We start from the raw sequence: 18,818 nt of genomic DNA, 5'->3' as shown, positions 1-18,818 counted from the left end.
AGCCTAGAAGCAATAGGTTATACCAATAGGAATATCATAGAGTGAACTTACACAAACCTAGATGGCATAGCCTATTGCACACCTAGGAAATGACAACATCTCTCAGAACATAGCCCCATCATTAAGGAATGCATGACTGTATATTTCTTTTTCTTTCCTTTTTTTTTTTTTTTTTGAGACAGAGTCTCGCTATGTTGGCCAAGCTGGAGTGCAGTGGCATGATCTCGGCTCACTGCAACCTCTGCCTCCTGGGCTCAAGCAATTCTCCCACCTCAGTGTCCCAAGTAGCTGGGATTACAGGTGTGTGCGACTATGCCTGGCTAATTTTTGCATTTTTAGTAGAGATGGGGTTTCATCATGTTGGCTAGGCTGGTCTCGAACTCCTGACCTCAGGTAATCCACCCGCCTCTGCCTCCCAAAGTGCTGGAATTACAGGCGTGAGCCACGGCACCTGGCCTGTATATTTCTTTATAAGACATATATACAGATAGATCTTTACATATATATATATGAAAACAAGACAAAATGTGAACTAATGTTTAATTCTATAGGTGATCATGGTACCATTATTTCAAGCTTTTTATACATGTGAAAAATTTTAACACTGAACTGCAAGGGCAAAAAAAAAAAGAATGGTGCAGGGTGGGGGTTACTAGCAAATATTAAATGAAAAACTTTAGGTGCCCAAAGATGTCTGGGACTCAGCACCCTAGCGGTAGCATTTTTTCATGGAATTTTCTCTGCTGACCTAGGATGCTGGAGCTAACGCCCTAAGGTGAGCTGTGTTTTGCATTGTAGCTCCAGCGATCCACTTGAACAGAAACTTCAGGAGTCCTGCCAGTTCTTAGAATCTTGACAACTTCAAAATATCAGATGGTGGATCAAAAAACCTCATAGGCCATCTCCAGATTGATTTTTTTAAAATGAAAATACAAACGGGAACTGTTGGTTTCACTGGTATGACGTTTCAATTTTGTAAGATGGAAAGAGTTATGAAGATTGGCTACATGATCATGTGAATGTCCTTGACACTACTGAACTTTACACTTAAAAATGGTTAAGATGGTATAGTATTTTACCACAATCTTCTTTAAAAAAGAAGAAAAAGACAATACAGGTATTTCAAAAACAAATAAGATACTTAGTCGAACTATAACACTCTGCTGGTCGAAAGATAACTTAGGAAACAAAAGGGGACAATATGATCGCTCTTCCTCCACCCTGCCTCCAGAAGATTCGAATGCAGCTATGATGACAAGACACATGTGGACCACGGGAAGAGTCTGCAGCAGTGTAAGGTGTGAGGTTTGGGGGCATGTACACTGGGCATGGCTAGCATGCACAAGGTGCAGAGAAGTTCCAGGTGGGGTGGCCCGAGCGGCGGGGAGGCTTCCTTAGAAAGTATGGCTGGCCCTGGGGAAGGAGGGTGAGGGGCAAGGGGAGGGGGAGAAGGGGAAGACACTAGATGCAGATGGGAGGCAGAAGCAGAGAGGGGGACAGGGAAAGCACTCCACTTGTCCAAAGTGCTGCTGCAAAGGGCAGGCCACCTGTCCAGATAGGAAGGGACTGAGGACTTTGAATGCTGCATTAACTGTGGTCGATGAAGTGCTGAGAGGTTTTCACTTGAGGAACAAACTGACACATGTGAATTTTCAGAAGATTAATTTTTGAAGTGGTGTGCGGGGAAGATACAGACAGGAAGACCAATTAAACAGCTATTATAAAAATCTAGGTAGGCTATGAGGCAGGCTAGCTGAGGTGGGGGTCGGGGAGTGGAGAGAGATGGAGAGGTGCAGGGAATCGCTAAGATGGGAGGGAGGGAGGAGTGGAGGAGGGGGTCTTTCTAAAGATAGTGATGGGGAAAATGCACAGGCTCGGCTTGCACTTGGGTCTAGGGGAGTCTGAGACGCACAATGACATCCGTGAGGGGCTGTCTGGCACGGCACCCAGGGGTGGGATGAGCACTCTGTGGAGGAGAGGTCAGGAAAGCTGCAAGCATGTCAGAACCGCCACACACAGGGACCGCCTGGGGTGTGAACAGGAGCCAGAGTCCGGAGCAAATGCAGAGCAAACTGAGGGCAAAGCCTCACGCTCCGAGGGAGGAGCTGGCAGAAAGGGCACAAAAGCGGGTGCCATGAAAACTTCTGAGAGCAAATATGATTTTCAGAAAGCTCTAGGATTGTCTACTATTTAAAGAAATCCCCAGTAATTCCATTTGGAAGGCAAATATGCCCCTACTCTGCTTAAACCTGGCTTGTGTACAGGGTTTGTATTTTGCCATTAAGTCTTTTGTCTCAGCCACTGAAAGTGGCAGGACTCATTTGAGTCCCTAATTCTCTCTGGATTCTGCCCTGCTTCTGCAAAAGATGATGAGGAAGGGCACAATGATGAGGGAGTAACTCAAGGGAACGGAAGCCTGGAGTCTGGGGACTTGGTTAACAGGGCTGTTGTACATGGGTTGGCCAAACGAAGTCAGCCTTAAGCAAATGTGACCAGTTCTGGTGGGTGTGGTGGCTGACTCCTGTAATTCCAGAACTGTGGGAGGCTGCAGTGGGAGAATCGCTTGAGCCCACGAGTTCGAGACTAGCCTAGGCAACACAGGGAGACCCCCGTCTCTAAAAATAATAGAAAAAATTAGCCAGGAATGGTGGTGTGCACCTGTGTTCCAGCTCCTTGGGAGGGAGGCTGAGATGGGAGGATCACTTAGGCTTGGGAGGTCAAGGCTGCAGTGACTTATGATTGTACCACTGCACTCCAGCCTGGGCGACAGAGCTACTGCCCCTCCCACCCAAAAATGTGACCAGTTTCTCTTTTCCAGTGGATCACCCTCTTCTTGCCAGTCTGGGTGGGATTCTGTCCCATTAAGTGTAAAAGGTGCTTGAACCCACAAGCTCCTGGTCCTTATCAGAAGAATCAAACCACCAGCTGGTAGACCATGGGGTCTGGGGCCCATTGAAGGTCACTTGAAACCCCACATAGAGGAGGTGACTAATTAGGAGAGGGGACAGCACCGAGGAGGAAATGATTGTCAAGGACTCCTGGTCTCTGAAACCACCGAGAGAGAGACAGGGGGGGTGACACCAGCTCCTCTGGGACCAGTAGGGCAATCACTATAAAATGCTTAAATGCCCCAATTAACGGAGAATGGGTGAAATTCAAAGTCACAGGAAGTAAATGTTGCCACATCATCCTGTCCTCATGTGGGAGATGCATTCTGTGCCTTTCCCAGCCACTCCATTCCAAAGGATCCTCTTTGTCACTGCCTTCTCAGAGCCAGTGACAACCAGGGCATCTCTGTGGCTGAAGAAGGTAAAGGACTTTCACACCCACTTAGCAGGCATGTCACCATCAAAATGACACCTCTAACGTGGCATTAGGATGATGGACACCTCTAACGTTCCATCATCCTAGGGAGCGCACCCTTCATGAAATTACTAACAATCCCAATGCCATGAGGGAAACTGAACAGCGGCCTAGAAGACGTTCAAAAGGAGGAAAAAAGAGAGAAATCATCACTGTAGATAGATGCCCCTGGAGTTGCTTGGCAACCATCTTTGCTAACACCTATTCCCAAAAAGGAACACAGTTTACATTAGCTCCTCTGATTTCCCTGAGGCCAGGACTCTGACCACAGAGGCCACAAAGCTGGGGCCTTGGAATGAGAGAGCATTTCCCTGATGGGGAGACCCAGGGCCCTATCAGGAGGCCACTAGCTTACACAGGCAAGAGGGAATGAAAGGTAGTCCGGCCTCGCCATTTTGCTTAAAGAACACGCTCTCTTGGGCAAGGATGGTGAGAGAATGAGTCAAGCCAGGTGCCCAGGTGCAACACTTAAGGAGCACTCACTCTGCACCTGCAGAAGCCCACGTGAGGCCCTACTTAAACAGGTCTCCTGGGTACCTGCTTGCTTCCCCTTAGTTCCAACCACTTGGGTCTAGGGGAGTCTGAGACGCACAATGACATCCGTGAGGGGCTGTCTGGCACGGCACCCAGGGGTGGGATGAGCACTCTGTGGAGGAGAGGTCAGGAAAGCTGCAAGCATGTCAGAACCGCCACACACAGGGACCGCCTGTGTGAACAGGAGCCAGAGTCCGGTGCAAATGCAGAGCAAACCGAGGGCAAAGCCTCACGCTCCGAGGGAGGAGCTGGCAGAAAGGGCACAAAAGCGGGTGCCATGAAAACTTCTGAGAGCAAATATGATTTTCAGAAAGCTCTAGGATTGTCTACTATTTAAAGAAATCCCCAGTAATTCCATTTGGAAGGCAAATATGCCCCTACTCTGCTTAAACCTGGCTTGTGTACAGGGTTTGTATTTTGCCATTAAGTCTTTTGTCTCAGTCACTGAAAGTGGCAGGACTCATTTGAGTCCCTAATTCTCTCTGGATTCTGCCCTGCTTCTGCAAAAGATGATGAGGAAGGGCACAATGATGAGGGAGTAACTCAAGGGAACGGAAGCCTGGAGTCTGGGGACTTGGTTAACAGGGCTGTTGTACATGGGTTGGCCAAACGAAGTCAGCCTTAAGCAAATGTGACCAGTTCTGGTGGGTGTGGTGGCTGACTCCTGTAATTCCAGAACTGTGGGAGGCTGCAGTGGGAGAATCGCTTGAGCCCACGAGTTCGAGACTAGCCTAGGCAACACAGGGAGACCCCCGTCTCTAAAAATAATAGAAAAAATTAGCCAGGAATGGTGGTGTGCACCTGTGTTCCAGCTCCTTGGGAGGGAGGCTGAGATGGGAGGATCACTTAGGCTTGGGAGGTCAAGGCTGCAGTGACTTATGATTGTACCACTGCACTCCAGCCTGGGCGACAGAGCTACTGCCCCTCCCACCCAAAAATGTGACCAGTTTCTCTTTTCCAGTGGATCACCCTCTTCTTGCCAGTCTGGGTGGGATTCTGTCCCATTAAGTGTAAAAGGTGCTTGAACCCACAAGCTCCTGGTCCTTATCAGAAGAATCAAACCACCAGCTGGTAGACCATGGGGTCTGGGGCCCATTGAAGGTCACTTGAAACCCCACATAGAGGAGGTGACTAATTAGGAGAGGGGACAGCACCGAGGAGGAAATGATTGTCAAGGACTCCTGGTCTCTGAAACCACCGAGAGAGAGACAGGGGGGGTGACACCAGCTCCTCTGGGACCAGTAGGGCAATCACTATAAAATGCTTAAATGCCCCAATTAACGGAGAATGGGTGAAATTCAAAGTCACAGGAAGTAAATGTTGCCACATCATCCTGTCCTCATGTGGGAGATGCATTCTGTGCCTTTCCCAGCCACTCCATTCCAAAGGATCCTCTTTGTCACTGCCTTCTCAGAGCCAGTGACAACCAGGGCATCTCTGTGGCTGAAGAAGGTAAAGGACTTTCACACCCACTTAGCAGGCATGTCACCATCAAAATGACACCTCTAACGTGGCATTAGGATGATGGACACCTCTAACGTTCCATCATCCTAGGGAGCGCACCCTTCATGAAATTACTAACAATCCCAATGCCATGAGGGAAACTGAACAGCGGCCTAGAAGACGTTCAAAAGGAGGAAAAAAGAGAGAAATCATCACTGTAGATAGATGCCCCTGGAGTTGCTTGGCAACCATCTTTGCTAACACCTATTCCCAAAAAGGAACACAGTTTACATTAGCTCCTCTGATTTCCCTGAGGCCAGGACTCTGACCACAGAGGCCACAAAGCTGGGGCCTTGGAATGAGAGAGCATTTCCCTGATGGGGAGACCCAGGGCCCTATCAGGAGGCCACTAGCTTACACAGGCAAGAGGGAATGAAAGGTAGTCCGGCCTCGCCATTTTGCTTAAAGAACACGCTCTCTTGGGCAAGGATGGTGAGAGAATGAGTCAAGCCAGGTGCCCAAGTGCAACACTTAAGGAGCACTCACTCTGCACCTGCAGAAGCCCACGTGAGGCCCTACTTAAACAGGTCTCCTGGGTACCTGCTTGCTTCCCCTTAGTTCCAACCCTGCTCCTAGGACGACAGACATCAGGACACAGTGCTTAGAGTACAGCCTCTGGAATCAGGCTGCCTTGGGGTTCAGGACAGCTCTACTATTTCCCAGCTATGTCACCTTGGGTAAATTACTTAACCTCTCTAAGCCTCAGCTTCCCAATCTCTGAAATAGGGTTGATAACAGGATTTGCCTCACAGGGTGGTCATGAGGATTAAATGCGAACATGCACATTTAGCCCTGGGCCTGGCACCTAGTTAATGCCCAATAAAAGACATTTAGGATTGTTACTTAAAAATAAAACAAAACAAACAAACAAAAAAAACACATAAGTTGGGCTGTCTTTAGCCCAAAAGATACCAGAAAAGTAAATTTAAAAAACAGACAAAAAACTCCAAAAGGAAACACATAAGCAGCTCCCTTAGAACCCCTGAACATGAATCTATAGAATCAGAATCTCTGTGGGTGGTCCTGGCCTATTTCCTTTTAAAAAGCTTCCCAAGCAATTTTCAGGGTAGGCAGGGTTGAGAGCCACTTCTCTCAACCAATAAACAGTAGTTCTCAAAGTTCAGGAACCTTCGGGGCCCCTTGGGGGGCTTTTTTAAAATGCACGTTCCTGGTCAGGTGCGGTGGCTCATGCCTGTAATCCCAGAACTTTGAGAGGCCGAGGAGGGAGGATCACTTGGGCTCAGGAGTTTGAGACCAGCCTGGGGAACATAGCAAGACCTCATCTCTACTAAAAGTCAAAAAAATTAGGCAGGCATGGCAGCACACGCCTGTAGTCCCAACTACCTAGGAGTCTGAGGTAGAAGGATCGCTTGAGCCCTGGAGACCGAGGCTGCAGTGAGTATGATCATGCCACTGCACTCCAGCCTGGGTGACAGAGAGAGACCCTGTCTCGAAAAAATAAATTAAAAAAAAAAAAAAAACAGCACATTCCTGGTTCCTATGTTTCACTCCCAGTTGTTTCATTTCAGTGTGACTGCAGCCTGGGGCTGGGGGCGAAAGGACCCTATAGAACAACACAGCAGGGTCTCCAGAATGAACACACTTTGTAAAACACTGAAACAGATTCACTTTTTTTTTGAGACAGAGTGTCACTCTGTCCCCCAGGCTGGAGTGCAGTGGTGCAATCTCAGCTCACTGCAACTTCTGCCCCCTGAATTCAAGCAATTCTTCTGCCTCAGCCTCCCAAGCAGCTAGGACTACAAGCACATGCCACCATGCCTGCCTAATTTTTGTATTTTTTTAGTAGAGATGGGTTTCACCATATTGGCCAGGCTGGTCTCGAACTCCTGACCTCATGATCTGCCCACCTCGGCCTCCCAAAATGCTGGGATTACAGGCATGAACCACCTGCCCGGCCCCAGATTCACTCTTGAGACTAACAGTACAGGGACACCAGCCCAATCCCTTTGTCTTTGTTCTGGGCATCCTTAAAGAAATGGAGACACACAAGTTGACAAAAGATGCCTGGTGAGCCCCGGGCATACCCCTGGAGCAGTAAGAACACAGTCTTTCCCCTGGAAGCGGCAGCTCTAAGACAAAGGCAAAGACCCAAGTGCTTGGTAAAAACAACAATCATCACAACAAAGGCTTACATTACTGAGTACCTACTTTACACCAGATAGCATCTCATTTATTTCCACAACAATTCTGAGAGGTACTACTATTCCCACTCTGGAAAGGAAAAGTAGAAATTGAGGCTTAATTTAATGCCCAGCCAATAAATGGTCAAGATTTAAATAATGCTCCACTAAACTCCTAAGCATGCAATGCCAATGAACCTTTTTGTGTGTGGTAAAATACACATAACATAAAATTTACCATTTAAACCTTCTTTTTCTTTTTCTTTTTCTTTTCTTTCTTTCTTTTTTTTTTTTTGAGACAGAGTCTCGCTCTGTTGCCCAGGCTGGGGTACAGTGGTACGATCTCAGCTCACTGCAACCTCCGCCTCCCGGGTTCAAGCAATTCTCCTGCCTCAGCCTCCTGAGCAGCTGGGACTACAGGCGCCCACCACCACACCCAGCTAATTTTTTGTGTTTTGAGTAGAGACGGGGTTTCGCCAGGATGGTCTCGATCTCCTGACCTTGTGATCTGCCCACCTCGGCCTCCCAAAGTGCTGGGATTACAGGCATGAGCCACCATGCCTGACCCATTTTCACGATTTTTTATGTGTACGGTTAGTTCTGTGACATTAAGTATATTCACAATGTTGTATAACCATCACCACAGTCCATCTCCAGAACTTCTGCATCTTCCCCAACTGAAACTCTGTATCACGGAAACACGAACTCTCCATTTCCCCTCCCCCAGCCCCTGAATGTCCACCATTCTACTCTCTGTCTCTATGAATTTGACCACTCTAGGAACCTCATTATAAATGGAATCACACAGTATTTGTCCTTTTGTGGCTCATATACTTTTTAAGAACTGGACCATCACCTTGGTCTGATATAACCAAACTGGGACCATGTCTCCACCATCTTCCATACCCCTGGAATGCTGAACTCACTTGTGGTTAGTATCATCAGACTGGGTGTCTGTCCTGTGTCCCCATCCCACCCCAGGACTCTGTGGCCTGTCAATGCCTTGAGGTAAGGTCACAGAACTCCCACTCCCCCTACAGGTAAGGGTATCCTTACACCATTAATGTTCACAGATTTACAATTAGCATCACAGAATCAGGTACACCAGTAAGTGCTTCTGTGTTCAAACAGCCCATCATCGACTCACTTTTATCTTCCCCACTGTGGTGACCTAGTGCCACTTTGTCCTGCCCTAGAGAGTATTTATTTGGTTTCCATTTCTTCTGTAAGCACCTGATCCCTTAAAATTGGCAAGCGGAATTGTGTTGAGAAACCACAGGTACAAGGATAAAGCGTCTCCATAAAAACAATGCTTTCCCCACAGCAGAATTCCAGCTTCACTTATAGACGACTAGGGCAGCCAGGTCTAGCCCCTGAATATTAAGGATGCTCCACTGTAGCCTCAGCCCACTTGCAAGAAGGGATTTCCTGAGGTTTCATCATTAGTTCAAGCACCTCAGGGTCCAAATCCAGGTCCATTTGGCAGTCTGAGCTCTATTACAGAAGAGAGCAAGAGAATGCCAGCCAAACGGCATTAGCTGGGAGCACGTAATCAGCAGAACACCAGACAGGGAGATTTAGGAGAGAGACACACACAGAAGTCAGTCCTTGCCGTTCAGTTTCTACAATATTCTGAAAAAGTAGAACCCACTGGCTAAAGCTCTCCCTCTCCATTATGGCTATGTTTGATTATTGCAATCACTCAGTGACCACTGTCTCCAGATATGAATAGTGGGCCACCTCAGGGTGTGGGGTCCTTAGAGAAGAGGGATTTGACCAGGACAAGGTCTCACTGCATTGGCTACTACCATCTTATGTCTACTTCTGAAGTATGTCATGAATGAAACAAAATGTCATAAACAAAACGTTAGCCTGAAGGGTATAAATGCAACCAAACCCAGAAAACCATACAGAAACAAATCTGCCTAACTTTTCTAAATCAATTCTGCAGCAGAGACGGCAGGCCCCTGGGAACCACCAGCTGAAAGCATCAACATGGCCTCGCAATCTTAACTGATGCTGCAGACCACCTGGCACACAGGTCAGAAGGCCTCAGGAATCAGGCCCTCCCCTACCCTTTGTACCTTCCCGGGCTTAACATGGAAATCGTGAAAGAAGCCACTTTGCTTTCCATCATGTGCATCCCCATTTCAGACATATCCCCTGGGTAATCAAGCTGCAGAGAACGCCAGTTGTATTTTCAGCCTGACTTTAAATATAAACTGAAATCCTTAATGCTTCGCCAATGCGATGTGGTGCTTTTGACACCGGGGACCACTGTATGATAAATGCCATCATTACCAGAATTGATGCTTTGGGTCTCCTCCACCCACAGTGAAGGAGGGTTGGGCCACAAAGAATTAGAACCTGCAACTCACTATTGACACCAGTGACTACAGACTGGACTCCAAGGTTTGGAAGAGTCATCTTGGGAACTTTGGGAGGAGGGTTCCCTAGGGGACCGAGTCTTCTCTATCTTTAGATCCTCCCAAATGTAGCGCAGTGCCAGGAGATAGTCACAGTCCAGGTATATCTGCTGAGTAATCAACAAGGCTGACTTACATGGGCTGAAGGCTAACACATGGACAGATATTGGCAGAATATTTCTGTGAGTATCTTCGTCTATTTTTCTTGTGTTCTTACCTCTCCAGCCTCACCAGTCAGTGATTCTCTGTCAGAGTGATTTGTCCCCCAGGGACATTTGGCAATGTACCGAGACATTTTTGGCTGTCTAAACTTGGGGGAGGGGAGGGAGGCATCTAGCAAGTGGAGGCGCAGGACATCCTGCCATGCACACGACAGTGCCCCCAAAAAGAAGCATCAGTGGTGCCACTGGTGAGAAACATTATACTACTCTCTGCTTTGCTATCTTTACTCCAGGCAAGAGGACTTTTTAGTTGCAGAACAGTCTATATTCTCTGGCATTTGGGCCTTTATCCCTGTCGTTTCCTCTAACTCTGCCCTGCCCAGCTCGACACATGGGTAACTTCCTGTATCCTCCAGGTTTTAGCTTACATAAAATTTCCTCTGGGAGGCCTGCACTGAGCCCCTACCTCAATGAGGCCCCCCACCATGCCCTCCAGCAGCACCTGAGTTTCCCTATCAGAGTACATCGTGGTCCACCTGTACTTTTGCCACTAGGCTGGAAGCACCCTGAGGGCAGGCAGGGGTTGTGCTTTCTCACTGCTGTGTCCCTGGTGTCTGGCCCAGTGCTGGTACATCAGGAGAGCTCCCTTCAGGTCAAACGCATGAGGGAGGCTGAGAAACAGTTGAGGGTATTAAAAACTTGGCAAGACACCCAGAGGCTTAAATGGTTACCCTACTATGCAGGCACCAGAAGAGAACATGGCAACTTCTCGTGAACTGATACGGACAGCTCTCTAAGATAAATGGAAATGGCAAGATATCAGCTAATACTATAGCTTTCTATCATTCACGTGAGAACAAGAAGACAAAATTATATATGTATCTACTGGAATGCACACAGAATATCTTTGGAAGAATACACAAGCAACTGGGGATGGGGTGGGAGAGAAACTTACTTTCCACTCGGATAGCCTTTTGAATTTTGTAACATGAACATTATTAAAAAATAATAAGTAGTTTTAAAATGAATATGTATGTGTATGTAATGGTCTACATCTTCTAGCAGTAAAAACATTATTCTCATAGAATGACATAGGATGAGACCCTGGTACAGGGCAACTTAGAAGAAGGCAATATCATATACACTGTTTCAGTGCGTCCATCCTCGCTTCCTGTTGTGGAAGGAGCCAGAGCCACATTTCCTCCACACGGGAACCCAGGCACAAGGAAATAATTGTATGTACAACGAAATACTCATTTTAGAAGCTTTGTATTTCCCAAACTAGATGATCAGGATGTCCTTTCTCATCTGTGTTGTGTTGGTTGTGGCATGCCCCTGCTCCATCAGTGGGCTGCACCCGTAGAGCTTATAGCTCTCCAAGCCCTTCCCTTCTCCTCCTTCTCATCTTTCCTCCCTATCACCTTTAAGCCGCTCCATCTCTCCCATCCTTCCATCCCAAAAGCTGGGCCAGAGAAGAGAGATGATAATGAAACGCCAAAGTGAACAAATGTTACTGCTTGTTAGCAAAAGGGGAGGAAGGTAGGCTTAATGGGGAATGAAGTTGAAATTAATGGTAAAAATGAGGTTTATCTGTGTAATCTGTGGACTTTGTGTCTTCCCATCTTCTATTAACATAGATAACAGAGTTGTCTGTATAATGATAAAGGGAAGCTGTTCGCAGTCTCCCATAAATCTCCATGGCCTGCTGCTAACTTCCCTGGCTTGGATTCTAAGAATACTTCATTCTTAACCAGGTCAGTTGCCATCTTTTTCTCCAATTTTCTCCCATCCAGCCACAACTGCAAGACTCCTGAGCCTGCTCCTATGTTCTCTGCACCCTTCTATATTACAGCCCAATTCCACCAGCATCTCAGAAGAACAGCAAACTCTTATAGTCACAGCAATGTCTTACTGGCCCCAGCACAATTTTCAGACTGGAAGCTTTCCACCAGTTTATCTATATCACATCGAAACATGTGGGAACATTAAAACACAGGCAAGTTTTCAAAGTGACAAGTGTAGGCTTCCAAGAGACCCAAACAGGAATCTATTGAGGACTCTTTTTTTTTTCTCAGTGATAAAATAAAACAACTTCGATCATTTAAAGAAGTTATTTAGATCTCCCAGTCCCTAAAAAGAACTCTGTATAAACTCTTCTTAGCCATAGGCCATATACAGGCTAAGTATTACTTGATAGCTCTTGATAAAACTTACCGATGATTACTTAACTGCACTCCATTAAAAACACTGATATCCGGCCGGGTGCGGTGGCTCACATCTGTAATCCCAGCACTTTGGGAGGCTAAAGGTGGGCAGATCACAAGATCCAGGAGATCGAGAACATACTGGTTAACACATTGAAACCCAGTCTCTACTAAAAATACAAAAAATCAGCTGGGTGTGGTGGCACGCACCTATAGTCCCAGCAACTCAGGCGGCTGAGGCAGGAGAATCACTTGAACTCAGGAGGTGGAGGTTGCAGTGAGCTGAGATTGTGCCACTGCACTCCAGCCTGGGCGACAGAGTGAGACTCCATCTCAAAAAAAAAAAAAAAAAATTGATATCCATATAAATTGTTTCTTTAAAAAATCATTAGCTTCATAAAATTATAATAAAATGGTTTACTCTAAAAATAAAGTTTCTGCTAGGTATCTTTTCTTTTCATCACAGATTAGTTTAAAATCCTAGTTAATTAGAATAAAGTTTTCTAGAGCTAGCTTCATTAGTAATGATAATAATAATAAAAGCCAACATTCATTAAGGACTTACTATGTGCTAAGCCCTTTTGTATTATCTCATTTAATCATCACAACAATCCTATTCTTATCTCTGTCTTATAGTTAGGGACACTTATGAGGCATAGGAACCCTATTCCTTATCTATGAATTGGTATTCTTTAAAAAAAACTTCAGATGAGGCAAGGGGAACATCTTTCCAAATCACTGAGAGCTTTTCCCTAATTAGCTTGAAAAAAGTCTTCAGATAAATCTACCAAGCTGAGGAGGAAATTATTTGAAAAGGTTAGCACAGAAGAATGGCCGTCCTTGGAATTTTCTCTCATAAACACCTTTCATAGATTAGGCTAATAAGGTTTCTGGGAGTCCTCCTCACAGGAAATCTGCATGCCTGACTGATCCAAGCTGACTGAGGTCAAATCATTCTTCACTGGGGGAACACATTGGGTTTTGGACTCAGAACCCCACTTTTCTCGGAATGCTGAAGGCCAGATACCATTCACAAATGATTTGCGGCAGAATATTGCTTGTGTATGAGATTCAGTGATTTTTGCCACCAAGAAGTTATAAATTGAGAAAATAAACCCAGTTATTTTTGAAGTAGTTTAAGATATTTTTAATGTGAGGGCTTGGGTTTTTTTTTTTTAAGTTTCTTTAGAAACAGTTTGCCTGCTATAACTGCATCTCAAAGGAAGGTACATTCAATAGAGAAGCTTGGGTTCAGAGGTCTCAAAGGGACCTTAGAGGACATTCAGTCCCACTCCCCTTACTTTAAATATGGGCAAATAGGCCCAGAGAAGGGAAACGACTTCCAAACGGCATAGATCAAAATGTAGGAAGCCGACTCAAAGTGCTCTCCTGCTCCTTCTAGTGCCCAGGTTGTCCTGGATATAAGCCCATCTAAGCACATCCACCCATGGAACTAGCAACACCTTCTGAACCCAGGTGATGACAACATTCAAAAGTATTTGGGGCCAGGTGCAGTGGCTCATGCCTGTAATCCCAGCACTTTGGGAGGCTGAGGCGTCCAGATCACCTGAGGTCTGGAGTTCGAGACCAGCCTGGCTAACATGGTGAAACCCCATCTCTACTAAATATACAAAATTAGCCGACCGTGGTGGTGCATGCCTGTAATCCCAGCTACTTGGGAGGCTGAGAAAGGAGAATTGCTTGAACCCGTGAGGTGGAGGTTGCAGTGAGCCGAGATCGTGCCATTGCACTCCAGTCTGGGCAACAAGAGTGAGATTCTGTTTCAAAAATAAAAGAAAACTGGCAAATTCCTCTTAGCTATAATTTAGCTAATTTTAGATGAAATAATAACAATGACGTGAAAACTTTATTACAGACATTTCAAAGCATCCAGTTAACATTTCATACAGTATAGGCAGAGAACTGAAAGAAATGGAAAGAATTGAAAGAAAGTTTAAAGGGGTGAGGAATGGGGTACTGTATTATAGTAATCACGTTATTCAAAAAGTCTGCAAGTCCTTGCTGTGACTTCTGAAGTTGTGGCCAGATAGAGGCAGAAACCAAAATAATTCTTATTTCACATTTCCAGCCTAACTTCTCTTCCTGAGTTTAGTCTATTAAAAATATCATATGACACCAACGTTCATAGTGGCATTACTCAAAATGGCCAAAAGGTGGAAACAACGCCAATGTCCACCAACAGATGAGTGCATAACAAAATGTAGTATATATACACAACGAAATATTATTCAGCCTTAAAAACGAACGAAGTACTGATCCATGCTACAACATGGATGAGCTATGCAGAGATGCAAAGCGAAAAAACCAGATACAAAAGGATACAGATTGTATGACTCCACTTATATGAGGTACTAGAACAGGCAACTTCATAGAGACAGAAAGTAGAACCATGGTTACCAGGGCTGAGAGGAATGGAGAATGGGGAGTGACTGCATAATGGGTACAGAGTGTCTGATTGCGATGATGGAAAATTTGGGAAATGGAAAGCGATGATAGTTGTATAATATTATGAATATACTTAGTGCCACTGAATTGTATACTCAAAATGGTTAAAATGATAAATTTTATGTTATGTATATTTTACCACACACACACAAAAAAAAAGACATCAAAATCAGAACTACCGGCCAGGCGCGGTGGCTCACACCTGTAATCCCAGCACTTTGGGAGGCCAAGGCGGGTGGATCACAAGGTCAGGAGATCGAGACCATCATGGCTAACACGGTGAAACCCCATCTCTACTAAAAATACAAAAAATTAGCCAGGCTTGGTGGCGGGCGCCTGTAGTCCCAGCCTGTAGTCCCAGCTACTCGGGAGGCTGAGGCAGGAGAACAGCGTGAACCCGGGAGGCGGAGCTCGCAGTGAGCCAAGATCGCACCACTGCACTCCAGCCTGGGCGGCAGGCTCCGTCTCAAAAAAAAAAAAAAAAAAAAAATTCAGAACCACCTCCCTTCATTTCTCAGTTGGAATCTCTAAACTGTATTTTGTTCATTCATTCCCACTAAAGCTGAATTTCTTCTCAAGACCTGCTTAAAGCTGACAGTGTCATGGACAATCTACATACATTCAAACGCACAGGTACACAGCCACACACAGACTACTTTGTGTCCTGCAGTGACCCATCCACAAACAGTATCCACCCCAAGACTTTACTGATCACTCCAACAAGAAGGCCCATGGCAAGCACTACTGGAGATCCAGGTAACCAAATGAACACCCCTTCAATTTCTCACCATGGGGGAATATGTATTCAGTATATAGATATTTTATCTATAAAGAAAACTGCGTGCATATATACCAGAAAGACCATCGGGAATTGCTCACCCAAGTCTGTTCCACCACACCCATGAAAAAAGAGATTTCAGCCCATATATGGCTATTTTGGTGAAGTTAGCGATTTCAAGTTACACTGAACAGTGGGTGTCCTTAATGCAAATGCATATAATTAGGAGCTAAATCTTTGTACCTTTATAGAGGACCTAATAAGCTGGATGTACCACCTGTGACTTCTGAGGAAAGGAGAGCTTTTCATTTTTTCTTAAAAGAATCCGTTTCTCAGCCGGGCGCGGTAACTCACGCCTGTAATCCTAGCACTTTGGGAGGCCGAGGCGGGCGGATCACGAGGTCAAAAGATCGACACCATCCTGGCCAACATGGTAAAACCCTGTCTCTACTAAAAATACAAAAATTAGCTGAGTGTGGTGGCACGTGCCTGTAGTCCCAGCTACACAGGAGGCTGAGGCAGGAGAATCACTTGAACCTGGGAGGCGGAGGTTACAGTGAGCCAAGATCACACCACTGCACCCTAGCCTGGTGACAGAGTGAGAATCCATCTCAAAAAGAAAAAAAAAAAAAAGAGAATCTGTTTCTCATGAGGCAAAGAGAATCTGAGAACAACAGTCTTCTGAAATAGAAATAGGGACTGGGGGGAAAGGATGTGAGTTTTGTATGTGATAGTCATAACCCATTACCCAGACCTGAGAGGTGCCATCCTGTGCCATACCATGACCTTTACTCAACTTTAATTTAAAGATTTCCACAGCCTCACCATCTTTTGTGGACATGTTGCCAGTAGCCTGATAACTGGGTCTTGCAAGCATTTAGAGATCTCAAGAGTTTGTGTGTGAAGAAAAATAATCTCTAGTGATGCTTCCCACTGCCAACACACATGAACATTTAACACAAGTAAGCTGCCACTTGTAAAAAGTCCACTTGACATCAATCCCTCGTGCATCCTGAAGACACATGTCAAGATCACACAAGATTTTAGAAGCAAACATTTTTAGAATAATGTTTTGTTCCCAAAGTGCTTAATTAGCAGAAACACTGTGCTAGGGAACTGTCCTTGAATATGCACACATTTTAACCTTCATGTTATTTTTTCTGAAGCACAAAGTTTCCTCTCAGTGGATGGTCAGGAAATGATTGGGTACAGAAAACCAACCATCTGAAGTGTTGATTCGTAAAATGAGTTCCGTCTTTCCACGCAGGATTCAGCTGCCTTCCAGGGTGACATTCCCTTTTATGAGGGGGACCATTCTTTGGTATCTAATGACCTTTTCTCTGTTCATTTAGGATGAGCAATTCACCTATGGCCTACTTATATCTGAACTCTTTCAATACCACCAACCTCTTCTGTCCCCTTGTGTCATCTTCCTACCCCCAATTTCAACCAATTATGTTTTATAAGACATCAGTTAGTGAATCACAATTCAAATGAACCCATCCATTTGCTTAGCATCAAGTGGCCCCTGGAGTTGCTCCATTTGAAGCCCATAGGCCAGAGTTACATACGGCAGGCTTGCAAATGAGAACAGGGTATGATTTATTTATGACGACCATATGTGTTTGATGCCCAATTCCAGCAGGTTGTGGCTTCTCTTGCATGTCTTGGTCTGGGATGACCTATCTACTCAGTGTGTCCCATTTCAGGTACCGTATTTCCATGCTGGGAAAAGAGAGCTGACGACTGGCTGGGGGGCTGCACATACAGATGCTCCTAACCCTGCTTGCCACATAACAATCTGTGACCAAATGCAAAGTGGGCCAAATGTAACTTGCTGCACAGGTTTGCCATGTACAATGGTTTTCAGTGGTGAGTGGAGAAGTAGCTGCTGGAATGACTGACCATGTGGGGTTCATTAAGCTGTTGTGCATTCACCCATGAGAAAGGCCAGGATGCTTGTGAAGGGAGCTCCACTCTTCATTTCAGAAATTTTAACGCCCCACCATTTGGCAGTGATGCTCCCGGGGAGAATGGCAGATATGCATCAGAAGGTTCAAACGTGGAGTCCAACTGAAGTGCAGTAAACTTCTGCCTTCAACAGTCTCACCCCCCTTTACCCCCCAGTTGTATTTATACTTTGAAAGAAGTTAACATGAAGCAGTAGTCACCTGGGCGTGCTCAATTTTTGACAAGCCTTAGTCACTCTGTACCCAGCAGAACAATTCACATTATATTCGAAATCCTGTGAAGATTCTGCCACACATGCTAACACTAAAATGCCAGTAGCTCCACTTACCTTCTTTATTAAGCCTCATAACCTCCCTGCTTTTTCCACCCTCTTTTCCAGCCTCTTCTAAATCTACATCTGCAGATGAAAAAGAAAAGGAAAACAGAAAATAAGGAAAAAAGGGGGGAAAAAAGCCAAAGTCAAGGGGGGAGGGAGAGTGTTTATTTGCAAACAGATCGATATAAATACTGTATATGAAATTCTTTCAAAAATTGACAATGCAACATTTTCTCCCAAGTCCGGGTTTCCATCTACCTGGCCCAGATAGGTACCCAAAAAACTATGCAAGCAGCAACAGAGTAGCCTTTTAAACGGACAACACCGTGGGGCTGCGAGCCCACCCCGCGGGCTGCCACGGGGAGCCGGGCACGGACAGACAGACAGCCCTGGCAGCCGGGCCTCTCCCTGTGCATTGATGATCTGTCTCTGTGTGTATTTATTTAGAGAGAGAGGGAGAAGCATGGAGGACACCGGGGGCCACTCTCTCTCTCACACACACACTTTTTCCCAGTGGCTCTAGGTGAATGGAAAGGTTACAGGATAATAAAAGGAGGAGGAGGCGGTGGGGTTCTTACTGTCGGAGCAGTGTAATTTGGCGGCGTCGATCCAGGAGGACCAGGGTTTGCCCAGAAACGCCTCCGGACTGGGCACTTTGCGATCCAGTGTCGCCATTGCTCTTCCTTCTTGTTGCTTTTTCCCTGTTCCTTCGGCAGCAGCAGCCGAGAGACACGGGATTCGAGAACGCTCCGACGTCATCTTCGGAACGTTCCGACATTGAGTGTTCTGAAAGGGGGAGGGAGGGAGGAAGGGCGGGATGGGAGGAGGGCGGCGGAGGAGGAGGGGAGAGGGAGCGGAGGAAGGAAGGAAGGAAGGAAGGAAAGGAAGGAAGGAGTCTCTCAACAGCTAAGCTATGTAAGAAGGACCATGCTAGGAAGTCTATATTTTTTTACAA

At 45.9% G+C, this 18,818-nt stretch overlaps 1 protein-coding gene across 3 annotated transcripts in view; it reads right to left on the bottom strand.

Moving 5' to 3' along the window:
• The window catches only part of ATXN7L1 (ataxin 7-like 1), a 280,106-nt gene extending 261,462 nt beyond the window's left edge, over positions 1–18,644 (bottom strand). For 2 of the 3 annotated variants that reach the window (XM_012000356.1, XM_012000354.1), the window contains exons 1-2: positions 18,442–18,644; positions 17,876–17,944 (exon numbers count right to left, since the gene is read on the bottom strand). In XM_012000356.1, coding sequence (XP_011855746.1) covers positions 17,876–17,944; positions 18,442–18,622 — 250 coding nt within the window. In that variant the 5' untranslated portion in view covers positions 18,623–18,644. The remainder of the gene's footprint in view (positions 1–17,875; positions 17,945–18,441) is intronic. The other variant, XM_012000358.1, reaches the window with a different exon arrangement.
• Between the last annotated feature and the right edge of the window lie 174 nt (positions 18,645–18,818).

Source organism: Mandrillus leucophaeus, unplaced genomic scaffold, assembly GCF_000951045.1.
Source record: "Mandrillus leucophaeus isolate KB7577 unplaced genomic scaffold, Mleu.le_1.0 Scaffold627, whole genome shotgun sequence".
NCBI lineage: Eukaryota > Metazoa > Chordata > Mammalia > Primates > Cercopithecidae > Mandrillus > Mandrillus leucophaeus.
The sequence above is the reverse complement of the archived record's forward strand: the minus strand, read 5'-3'. Positions and strand labels throughout refer to the sequence as shown.